At 36.5% G+C, this 13,314-nt stretch overlaps 1 protein-coding gene and 1 non-coding gene across 2 annotated transcripts in view; both read left to right on the top strand.

The window, feature by feature from the left end:
- Window positions 1-13,314, top strand: part of LOC137254761 (espin-like) — a 41,201-nt gene that overhangs the window by 2,723 nt on the left and 25,164 nt on the right. Inside the window, exons 3-4 of the mRNA XM_067792550.1 lie at window positions 1,844-1,972; window positions 4,029-4,183. Coding sequence (XP_067648651.1) covers window positions 1,844-1,972; window positions 4,029-4,183 — 284 coding nt within the window. The remainder of the gene's footprint in view (window positions 1-1,843; window positions 1,973-4,028; window positions 4,184-13,314) is intronic.
- On the top strand, window positions 12,135-12,220 carry Trnay-gua (transfer RNA tyrosine (anticodon GUA)). Its single transcript is given in 2 exon segments — window positions 12,135-12,171; window positions 12,185-12,220. It is a non-coding gene; the product is annotated as a tRNA-Tyr (tRNA).

Raw genomic sequence — 13,314 nt, forward strand, 5'->3', positions numbered from 1 at the left:
TTTGACATGTCATTGTTACCATTTGCGTAGAGAGATGTCATGTTGTTGATCACTGGATTGTTTTGGCCAGACATTATTTACAGACTGCTGGCATATAGCTGGAATATTGCTGAGTGTAACATTTTTCATGTCATTAAAAATTTCAACATGTGAACATTTCAGCAATCAGATTTGTAGATAACTTTTGCTTTTGGTGAAAATGTCCATCATCACTGGTTAAGAGGTGTGACATACTATAGGATCTTATCAAGCATTTACATGTTATTTAGACTAACTCTTAGTCTGTGAAAATTTATACCTTTGGTTTAAACAGATAGCTCCATTTAAAGTTAAAAGGAGCCCCTGTGATTTTGAATATTCCTGAACCTGACAAAATCTAGACTTGATCCATTTTTCTATCACTTTGTATAAAAAGGCTGGATGGAGGGGAAAGTAATGTGGTTCTGCCACTGTGAGACAGACTATATATTGGCCATGATTTTAGTTTTGAAATGTCTTTGTCTTCATTGGTCCTGTGTCAAGTTATCAATATGTACCATAAAATTGATCATCACATAGATTCAGATTATATTATTGTTAAATGTACTGGTATGTTATTATTGGCATGTCATTATTTAGTCACACAGATTGTCATTCTTATTTTTAATGAGAGAAGTTAGTTTTATGTCGCTTTTAGCAGTATTCCAACAAGAAGGAGAGAGATGCCAGAAATATGCTTCATATATCCATGTGAGGAACTGAACCCCAGTCTCCAACATCATACTTTGTGTCGTAACAGATGAATTCATTTAGAACTAAAATAGTACCTATCTTTGAAAAGATTCATAAATCTTGACTAAAGACCAATTAACATACTTTGGTGCAGGGTTTAACATGATGACAGTCAACTAGGTAGCATGGATAATAATTGAGTAAGAATATTGGTCCCCAGCAACCCTGCTGGTGGTAAGGACTGATCAAATAAACAGGGTGGTCTGACAACTTAGTTTATTGCAGTGCTCCAGATATAAGTTTGGAGTCATTGGGTACTTACTCCCATGATGTTGTTCACTTTGGTCAGTGATAATTATTTTTTCGGTAAGGTATTCTATGTGACTTCGCTCCCTTGGGTCTGCCCAATTGGGTGCTTTTAGCTTGCTCAAAGCAGTGGATGAGCCTTTCTTAAAAGGCTACTAATGCTGTTTTAGGTGATGTCTTGGGAAGTGGGGTAGTCTAGTGGTTAAGGTGTTCACTTGTGACACCGAAAATGCAGGTTTGATTCCCCACATGGGTACAATGTATGAAGCCCATATATATGGTGTCCGCTGCTGTGATATTGCTGGAATATTGCTAAAAGCAGCATAAAACAGTACCCACTCACTCATTCATGTGATGCCTTACAATGTTATCCCAAAAGTTTGTCACCTGCCATTTTAATATTAGTGTTGTGGTGGGGTAGCCAATTGCTTAACATGGTTCAAGTGTTTATTCATCGTTCTGGTATCCCTAACTGTGATATTGCTGAAATATTACAGAGAATGACATAAAACCATATTTTTTTCATGGGATGTATTTAGTTAGTTGGATTCAAAGTATGTTTTTGGAGAAAGAAGTTTTAGAGTACATTGATTGGGAAAGAGAACGGGATTATTAGCCATTTGCTGAATTTAGAATGGGCCACTGCCCTTGTATCAATAGTAAACTTCAAAATTGTAATGGACCATTTGTATTAAAATGTGCAAAATGGCCCAAGACCCCTGCTTTTCCCAATCCCTGAGAGTATTTTACAAAAGTGTTTGGTCAAATAAGCAGGAATTCATGCTTGCTGACAACTCATTCATGATGTCTAATTGCCTCTGTTCAGATCCTGCCTGTGTGAATGACCAGGATGGTATTGGTCGCACGGCACTGACCTATGCTGTTCACTTTGACCACCCACAGGCTGTGAACCTTCTGCTGGAGCAGGAGGTGGATATCAACCTAACTGCTCATGGTAAGTTCTTTAATACACCATCCCTAATGATCTGTTTCAGTTAGGAGGTAAACATCATGTGTTGACCAATTTCCAGATGTTATTGAGTATCTGAAGCACAGGAAATATATTCCCATGCTTCAAATACTCAATAACACCTGGAATTGGCCAACACATGATGTTTTTCAACATTGTATACACAAAAGTAATCCAAAAAAATAACAAACGACACATTTTTTTACACATTCTACATGTCAATACGCAAAGAATACTCTTTCAATTTCCAGGAATCAAATACCATTTGATCATGTTTTCCAACCAATCTGATTAAAGAACACAGTGACTTTTGGTTCACAGTGACACTTTAGATGGTGTGAATAATAAGAAAGTTGTCATGATAAAATAAAACAATTATTATCTATAAAGTATCATACCTTTCTTTAAACCCATGTGCTAAAGTTGAAGCAACCTGCATAAATACTCATTAATGATCAAAATAACCTAAAATAACTACTGACTTACATGAAGAATGACTAACACAGAAACGTAAATCTGTGGTTTTGAGAACCTTGCTTGACCATCATCACGGCTTCTTGCCCAGTTTCAATCGATTTTACAATATGTTTACCTTTTTTAGGTGTAGCGACACATTTTCCAGATATTCCTTAAAATCAGGCCCTTCAGTAGATTGCTTTGGTTAACCCTTAACCTTGTAACCTGTAGTTTTGGTAGATACACATAATTCCTTTTAAATTGAAAAATAACTGAGCTTAGAAATCCAGAACTGAGTCTGATGATATCTAGGGTTGCTTCATTTAGAGTTTTGACATACAGAAAAGGCTGTGTGGAAGGGAAAATGTGTTTACGGGCTGTGATACTATAGATGGCTCAGTCACACGTTGCACAGTTTGTAATACCAAGATATACTTGTGATTCCTTTCTGCCTGTGAAAATCTCTGGCTTGTCATAAGACATGATTTATGTAATCATGTGGTCTGGCTTGTTGACTAATGACTGATACATGTCATTGTATCCTTATTACTAGATGGATGCTCATGATGTTGATCACTGGATTGTATGGTCCAGACATGAATATTTACAAACAAGCAAAACATGATTCCATTCGCATCTTCACTTGGTAGATTGATGCTTATGATGTTGATCACTGGATTTTCTGGTCCAGACTTGATTAATTACAGACTATCACTATATAGCTGAGATATTGGTGAATGTGGCGTAAACCTAACCTCACTCACTCACTTGTCCTTCATTTGATCTTGATTAAATGACCTATTTATTCCTCATGGCCACGTTAGTTAAACTTTTTGTTAAAGCTTGGTTATGAGTGTAACTAGCTAACAGCATGCATGTGGAGATTTCCAGTTCGTTAAGCATTGCTGATTATCTGTGGTGACCAATGAGTCTTGTTGATGTCAGATTACTCAGAAAGTTTGTACTGTCAATAAAGGTTTGGGACTATACCTTTGAGAAAACTGTGACACAACACTGTTTGACTTTTGGTCTCCTATCTATTTATTATGACCCGTGACGATCTGGGCTAGAATAGGTCTTCAGCAACCCATGCTTGCCACAAAAGATGACTATGCTTGTTGTAAGAGGCAACTAACAGAATCAGATGGTCAGGCTTGCTGACTTGATTGACACGTCATCAGTTCGCAATTGTGCAGATTGATGCTCATGCTGTTGATCACTTGATTGTCTGGTTCAGTCATGATTACTTACAAACTGCCACCATACCATAGCTGGAATATTGCTGAGTGCGGCGCAATACTAAACTCTCTCACTCTTGAATATACAAACTAAACTCACTCATCTATTTATTGCAATAGTTGGCCACAATAGACTATCACCATCAGGTACAATAGTAGTTTCTCCCTCAACAGTCGCCCCTACTATATGGCCAGAGGATTTCTCAGTGCAGCTTTTTACAAACAAACAGACAAACAAACAAACAAACAAACAAACAAACAAACAAACAAACAAACAATAGAATCCAGCTTGAGAAGAAAAATCATAAAAAATAGTTGTGTGCTAACCAGAGACTGTTTGCTTTTAGATGGTTCTACTGCTATGCACCAGGCATGTCATGATGCCAACATATCGGCCTTGAGTCTGATGCTGGACTATGGCGGAGATGTTGGTATACAGGATACACATGGTCGAGCAGTCATTCATTGGGCAGTCACCACGCCCAGTCATGACTGTCTAGCGGTAAGACACTTCGTATTTACTGAGAAATGTTTGTTTTGACATTGTATTTATTCAAAAAGTAATTAAACACATCAATTGTTTTTAAAAATTATCTTATTCCATGCAAAGGCTACAAAAGTTAGATATATCTAGAGAAAGAGAAATCAAGAACACACTTTTTTTCTTGCTTGGCATTTTTCAACTTTATGAAATGTAGTAATTTCTTAGGGAAATATTTCATCATTGTTTGATCACAAACTTTTACAATAAAGTTTAGATTCATCCTATGCTTAATAAACGGTTTATGTCTATAAGAAAGTAACATACCGTATGGATGACAACTTCTTTATTATATATGTGATATTTCAGTATAGATTCTTCACATCTTTATGTTTACGTGTATTTGTGTCTTATCTGTGTCTTTTCCTGTGTCAGTCTATATCTGTCTTTCTGCCTGTGTTTATATCTGTGTCTTTGTGTCAATTTGTATCTGTGTCTCCACTCGTGTGTCTGCCTATGTTTCTGTGTCTGACCGGATGTGTCTCGACCTGTAGCTGTGTCTTTTCCTGTGCATGCATCTGTATCTGTGTCCATGTCTGTGTATTTTCCTGTGTCAGTGTCTTTACCTGTACTTACATGTCATCAGTGTCTTTATCTATCTCTGTGTCCCTGTCTTTTTCTGTGTCTGTGTGTATATATATGTATCTGAGTGTGTCTGCTGATACTAGTCCAGATGTCTGTCAGTTTGTTAGTACTAGCCCACTGAGATACCAAGCAGCACAACGTGGACATCCTTCTTAGACACCATGAGCCTACAGTGACTGCTGCAACTACAAGCTGACCATTCCTGTTTCCATCATCCTAAAGAACTCCTCCTAGTGTAGAAAATTATGAAATCCTTTGATTAAAATACAAAAAACCAAACTATGAGGATCTCCAGCTGTTTACTGCTTGGTTTAGTTCTGTTCCAGTCATTGATTCAGTTGGTGATTGATTAGCCTTCCTGTGATGAGGTATTGATCGGCTGTGTCCAGAATTGATGGAGGGGAAATGTTCTGTTGGATATCAAATTTGATTTGGATTATTCCTTTGATGTTCAAATGATTAAACACTCATTATCAATATGCAATCGTTAACTTTTGAAGAGTCTCAAACTTCAAATCACGGTAAAGCCATGTGCACACCTAGTGTCAGTAATTGAGATGGGTTCCCCTTTATCGGATCTCGGTTTTCACCTAAAATGGAGCTATAATGGACGTGCGGCCAGGTTCACCCTCAATGGAGCCATGTTTGATGTAATGGAGATTAGTCTCAATGAAGGAGATATGTTCACCTGGAATGTAGTCTTGTCCCCTGTTACTATGGCATATATATACCTTCAATGGAGTCATGTTCCTCATTGCTAGGGCCTTGTTTAACTTTGAGCCATCTATAACCTTCAGTGGAGCCAGGTTGCCCATTGCTACTAATGCTAGGGCCTTGTTTATCTTTTAGCCATGAGTAACCTTCTGTGGAGCCATGTTCCTCATTGCAAGGGCCTTGTTTAACTTTGAGCCATGTGTAACCTTCAGTGGAGCCAGGTTGCCCATTGCTACTAATGCTAGGGCCTTGTTTATCTTTTAGCCATGAGTAACCTTCTGTGGAGCCATGTTCCTCATTGCAAGGGCCTTGTTTAACTTTGAGCCATGTGTAACCTTCAGTGGAGCCAGGTTGCCCATTGCTACTAATGCTAGGGCCTTGTTTATCTTTTAGCCATGAGTAACCTTCTGTGGAGCCATGTTCCTCATTGCAAGGGCCTTGTTTAACTTTGAACCATGTGCAACCTTCAGTGGAGCCGTGTTCCTCCTATACTACGGCCATATTTAACTACTATCTAGCCAGCCATGTTCTCTATTGTTAGGGCCAGGTTTACCTACAGTGGAGCCATGTTTAATGTGATAGATTGAAAATCCAAAGTTGTCTTTAATGCAATGAAATTGTCAGTATGTGCACAGAATGTCTGAGTCTGCTTGCCCAAACCTGTCTCATAGCATTTTGTAGCAGATGTTAGTAGTTACATGGCCTATCATAGGCTGAACTTGTCAGACCACACAGAATAAACTAGACTCTGGCTCCTGGCATAAGTCACAGACTGACTCATAGGTAATTCATAAGCTACCTGAAAAAACTGATGAAAGAAGAATTTTACCATGACTTCAGTAAATACTTGACCATGACTGGTTAATTAAAGATGTTCAGAGGTGTATAATTATGTTATATACCTCTGATTTTCCAACACAGTGTGTATTTTGTTTTCATTCTTAATAACGTGGTTATTGTCGAATGGAGATAAACATACTGTGTTTGAAAATGAGAGGTATATTATAATTATGATAAATCTATTTATTTAATGTTTAATATTATTTGAAGTTTAGAGCCTCAATTGTATCTTTATATCTTTATATGGCTCTGATTTTCGAACACAGTATGTTCTCCCAATTATTTAAGATTATAAAAGGCCAGTGGCAGACAAATTGAAGTAAAAATGTTTGCTAACATTAGTATTTTGAAAGGTTTCATCTTTCAAATTTCAAAAATATTTTAATCTGTACTTTTTCACTGCATTTGATTAATGTGAATTACTGAAATGCCTCAAACTCTTCATTTGTAGTTTTACATGTGAAACTAAGTCACAAACTATTGATGTGATCACAAATAAAGAAAGGATTCTTTTTTATTTTGGAATCATTTTGGCTGAACTTAAGTGCAGACTAGGAGTCAAATATCTGCTTCTGAACAAGGCGAAATGAATTCATGAATGATTTACATGAATGTATTACAAGATGTTTCCTCCTATGTAAATCTGCTTCAGTAGTTGCTGATAGCTCCATGTGAAGGAACATATCAGCCTGTGTTTAAAAGGGATGTAATAGTCCATCGTTTACGCTAACAGCTACTAACGAGATGTTGAAAGGTTAAAGGTCAGCAGGGAGCTGCCGCCCAAGGGCATGATGTAATGTAATCACAGTGTCATGTTGGCAGTCAGCCACACGGAAATGAATGTGTGGATATGATAGCTGTCTTTCACAGTGTTCCAAGACACTAAAACTGACGCTGAATGTTTCTTCATACATGTTTGATTCAGTTTGAATAACATTAAGTACAAGTTGGGCAACCACTTTTTTGCTAGGTAGATCACAGTCAGAACAGGATTATTTTATTTTTTGGTTTATGTTTTTTATTTTCCTGTTTATGGTTTTTGGTATTTTGTTTTGAGTTCATGATGGTATTATTTGTGAAAATAGATCTACTTCTGCTAGTGTTCTGACACAGTGTTGTAAATTGTTTCAGATTATTAAAGTAGTTATTGAAAAATAACTTGGATGAATTAAAGTATGAATTATTACTATAACAGTAAAACAATCTTGTCATCACAATATCAATGTGGATGTTGTTGATCCTGTACTTTTAATGAAGATAAGTACTACTTAAATGAAGCCATATTGACCATTAGATACATGTAGCACCCCTTTATTCCTTTCACATTTGATGGAGCCTTGTTCACCTGAGATGGAGCCATATTTATCATGTCCACTTTTGATGGAACCATTTTCAACATGTCCAACTTCGATGGAGTCATATTCACCTTTACTGAAGCCAGTTGTTTACCAATGATTAAATCTAGCATTTTTTTATGAAGCTACTTTCACCATGTTCACTTTTGATGGAGACATGTTCACCATGTTCATTTTTTAGTGGAGACATGTGTACCATTGTCCCCTCTGATGGAACCATGTTTACCATTTTGACCTTTGATGGATCCATTTTCACCTGTGATCAAATGTGGCACCTGTTTAAGTAAGCAACTTTCACCATTATCACCTTTAAAGAAGTCATGCTCACCTTGACTGATAATATCCTTTTCTTAAGTCTTGTTAATGAGCCATTTTCTGAAATCAAATGACTGGTCATTTTGCACCAGCAGCCCTAGCAACTGGTGTTCTTCTAAGCAAGTCACAACCAGTAGCCCCAGAAACTGGTGTTCTTCAAAACAAGTCACACCAGTCTTAGTCTGGTTGAAACCGAATTTCACTAGTTTGAGGTTCGTCCTGCTTGAACAAAATAAATATGTTTACAACATATATTTTTCTATCATGCTAAGCCATGAGAACTGGTTCAGAACCAGTCCTCGACAACTACCAGTCAGTGAGGTCTATAACCATCATTGTCCTCAGCATTTATTACTAGTCTCAGGCCAGCAGACCAGCATGTATTTGTAAGGCAGCTCAGTGCAGGAAGGCACCAAGCTGTTTGCATCAGGATGTGGGGAGGTCTGACAAGGAAGGAAGTCTATGCATACTGTGACAACAGCCATATAAGCCATTCAGAGGGTTGCTTTGTCAGTTACAAAAACTCCTGAATTACTACAGGTCTGACAGAACATTTTACGAAAGTCCTTATGTCTGTTTATATTGTTTTTGGTCTCACTCAGTCTTTTCTTTCATCAGAGGTATGGATAAGCTGCGTAGGTGTGTAAATTACGCAAATATTTACAATTCCTATTTAGTCTATTGCATACAAGTACGCTTGAATTTATATCAATGCTCACTGAATTTGATCTACATGCGTAAACACAAAAATTTCAAATCTTAACTGTGGATCAATAAAACAACTGAGGAAGTTTCAGAGATTCTATTTCAATACATGAGCTTGGCAGCCTACAGTCTTTATTATAGGTTCTCATATTACAGATCAGATATATAACAAACATGTAAACCAATGCGTAAACAATAATGTATTTTAACAATTAACGGAAACTAGGGAAAAATCCCTCAACAGAGGCTGAGGGAGGTGGGTACAATTTATTAGGTTACCAAGGAATATAAAGATACATAACTGAGATGACCACAAGTAAGTACATAACTCCGCGACCCTCAGATTATCTGTAGGTCTGGCAATGTAAAGGCAACTGTTTGTCAGTTAGTCAGATTTATCTTATTATTTCATGTGTAATCGACACTCAGTAACTCAAGAATGTTGTTTTAGTCATGAAGATCTCATTGGGTTTTCACATCAAGTTTATGGAGATGTCATGATTTAATCTTCAATTCTTTACCAGTGATGTCTTAAATATAAATAGGTATTCCAAATAGTTATATGAAGTTCAGAAACTGAATGTCTTTCAGCTAGACCCTCCTTAACCGGATCTTCATGCTATGCGTATTCATGTCAAGTAGTCAGTTAGTCAGATTTGTCTAAAGTTATTTTGAAGATTTTAATTCATACTCAATAAAATCAGTACATAATCTCCATTTGGTCATGAAGATCTTTTACTTTTTGAGGCAGTGGGTATCCTAATGGTTGAGACATTTCCTTGCCATGGCGAAGTCCCAGGTTCAATTCTCCACGTAGGTACAGTGTATGAGGGTCATATCTGGTGTCCCATGCCTTGATACTGCTAGAATATTGCTAAAAACATGGTAAACCCATCCTTCCTTCCTCCCTCCCTCCCTCACTCAGTAACTGGCAATGTCACTTACTCAGTAGCTGAGCATCATATATGGCAAGGCACAGTCTGGACTAGTGTGTGTCTACGTTGCTCTTAGAGGCAGTGTACTTGCCCAGTTGTTAAAGGTTTTCAAAGGTCCGGGTTCGATTCCCCACATGGATGCAATGTGTGAAGCCCATTTCTGGTGATTGCGCTGGAATATTGCTTAAAATGGTATAAAACTATACACACTCACTCAACATTTCTTAGTATCAAACTCCTTTTCACCTCATTTCATCTAAAATATTGCCGACCCTTTTAATGTGTAGCTTTGAACAGCAATACATTAACACAATCTGTGTCAAACATTCTATGGAAAATGAAAACTTCAAACAGTCATAGCCCACTTTTGATAAAAGTTTTGATTTAAAGTTATTTGTAAAAACAACAGGCACTCAGTCTTGTGTAAATCTTTGATTGTCTTGAATAAACATTGACCCAGTAATGTCTCAACATTCCTTATCCACACACCCTCAGTAAACAGTGTTCTGCCCCACAGAATGTAGGTGAAACTCACGATGAATGCCTCGTTGTGTTACACTGTCATTGTAATGACCTGCCATACAGAACAGATATTAATAATAACTTGCGGTTGACATTGAATTCAGAGCAAGCAGTCATGCAGTCACTGAGGTTTCTTTGACGTCTGTTTAGTGACATACAATGTCTTTTGTTGGCATACAGGACTGTGTTTGGTTGTAACGATATTCCGTTTGTTAAAAATGCTTATCTCAGAGTAGCTTCAAGTAAGATTGAGGTGACTTGTGTTTAATAATATACAGTCTTGTATAAAGGTATAGGAGCATGTAAAATATATTTATTTGAAATTCTAATCTTAAAATGTTTCTATTCAAATTTAGATAAATTGTGTTCAGCGATATACACTATCATGTTGCATTGATCTATGGGAACAAGTTTGATTGTAACATATATGTTTTAAAATACTTGTCTCAAACTGACTTCTAGTGAAAGCGAGTTTACTAAATTTAGTGACATACAGTGTCGTGTGTTAGCGTACATGGTTGGTTCTAAACATGTACTGTTTGTTAAAAATATTTGTCTCAAAGTAGCTGCAAGTTAGATTGAGGTGACTTCAGTTTATATAACATGCAATGTCTTGTATTGGGGTGCAGAAGTTTGTAAAATATATATTTATAAAATGCTTGTCTGAAATTGACTGCAAGTTGGATTGACTTGACATATATTTTGTTGTGCTGGGTTGCAGGGCTAAGTTTGATTGTAAAATATATATTTGAAATAATTGTCTCAAATATTTCAATGGAAATTTATATGAATTGTCCTTAGTGACATACAGTCTCGGAAACAAGTTTGATTGTAACACAAGTAATTAGAATAATTGCTTCAAAACATTTCCACTGAATTTTAGATAAATTGTGTTTAGAGACATACAATGTCTTGTAGTAAGGTACAGAAATTTGTTGAATGGTAATGTAAAATACTTGTCTAGAAATATTTCCGCAGAAATATTGGTGACTTAATTTAGTGAGTTCAGTTTAATGTGCTGGTGTACTGTAAGAAACATATTCGCAAATATTTCCTGAACAGTTTGATGAATTGTGTTTAGGGCAATACAGTGTACAATGTATTTAGATACAAGAAGGAGTTTGATTGTAACATATATATATTTGAAATTAACTTGTCTCAAACTGACTGTAAGTGAAATTGAGATGACTTGTATTTAGTAGCAATTACATTGTCTTGTATGTGAAAATTTGTTTGATTTGAAACACTTGTCGCAACCGTTCAGTGGTCAGTGATATACAGTGTCTTATAGCGAAGTATGGAAACAATTGCATTGATTGCATTTGTAAAGATACCTGTCTCAAGGTGACTAAGAGTTGAATTGAAACAACATATATTCAGTGACAAAAAATAACAATGTCTTGTATTTTGGTACAGATATTTTTTATTGTAATGTATATGTTTGAAATATATGTTGTGTACTAGTCCATTAAAATCCAGGTCATGTATTTAGTGACATAAACTGGCTAGTATTGGGGTACAGGATTACGTTTAGCTGTAACATATGTTAAAAATTCATGTCTCAAAATGACTATGGCTGAGTTCAGTGTTTGAAATAAAACATGAAAGTCTAGACTTCCTTGTTGTAACCCTAGTGCAATCTATCAAATTAGGGCCTGAAGATTCATCTATATTTTTCTACAGCAGACTAACCAAGGGCCTTTAGAAACTGTAATGCGATATTTGTATGAGATTCATGGTATTGTAATCTTCATGTCTGGTAGCTAAGAGGCTGGTTATTGTGGAGCTGGGTGATATGTTAGCAGGTCGGCCAGGCTGCCAGGCAGGTTACTGCTAATAGCTGTATGACGTCAATCCCTGCCTCAGCTAGTATTGATTTACAAGCCCTCGCTGTAGGCTTCCAGGAGAATTACTTGCTCTGAAGTGCAAGACACTATCAGCCCCGTGATAGCTCAGTTGGTAGAGCGGAGGACTGTAGAGGTATAGCTGACATCCTTAGGTCGGTGGTTCAAATCCGCCTCGCGGGAACTTTTTGAACTTTTGCATGAATGGTTTTTGCATTTGTTTGAAGTTTGACAGATATTTTGGGAGTTTGTGAATCTAATTAAAACACAGATTTTGATAATAATTTTTAAGTATGTGCTACTAGTACTTCAAAAATGTATACTGTAGTATGCCAAGTATATAAGGAAATGGGCACTTAATATTGTTATATCAGTGTTGTCACTCTAATCACTAAGTTATCAAAACTTGTAGGAACTAATAGTTGGGTATAAAATGAAATATATTTGTTTTTTATCTTGAAATATTTTGTTTCTGAATATTACAGTGTTCAAGAAATTCGCTAAGATCTCTTGCCTGGGATTCCTTGCAGGAAATAGTAATAAAAGTTGAAATTCAGATATATTTTGTTTTATGTTCTTAATGGCTATTTAAATATGATAGTGTTCACTAAGGTAAATCCACAACATTTAAAGATTTTTGCACATGTGGAATGAATAAGATTGTGCCCTTGCTCATTTTCTATGCAACTTTAGTCTTGATAGGTTTGGCAGAAATACATGACACCTAATTGTCCTGTCACTCCTATTTATGGTTTCATGGTAGAGAAGGTAGAAACCAGCCTACACAATGTTCAATAAGATAAGCTCACTAATGATGTATACACAGACAGATTGAATAAGATTGTTCCTTTTACGTTTTCTATCCATCATCAGACTTACAATGTTGGCAGAAATTGTTCCAGCTAATCGTTTGGTACCTCCCTACTGGTGGAGAGCATAGTAGCCAGCCCTATGAAACTTAAAGATTAATGCTTAGTCTTTGTATGTGTATAATTTTAATAGTAACCAACAAACCCAAATAAACTGAGATTCAGAACCTGAGAAAAATCTGTACTTGATTATTTAGGCCTTTAGCATTGCAGAGAGGGGTTGAGACAGACAATATGAATCTTAAAGAGCAATGTTCGTGTCATTGTGTTGTGTAATAATGTGGAAAATATTTTCTGTATTGGCAAGTAGAAATTGTGACCTAACATGTATTGATTTCTGAGATGGCAGTAGGAGACACATGTTTTGGTCAGGTGATGCCATTGATTTATGGAATAATTAAGTCTGTG

Source organism: Haliotis asinina, chromosome 1, assembly GCF_037392515.1.
Source record: "Haliotis asinina isolate JCU_RB_2024 chromosome 1, JCU_Hal_asi_v2, whole genome shotgun sequence".
NCBI classification, from domain to species: Eukaryota; Metazoa; Mollusca; class Gastropoda; order Lepetellida; family Haliotidae; genus Haliotis; species Haliotis asinina.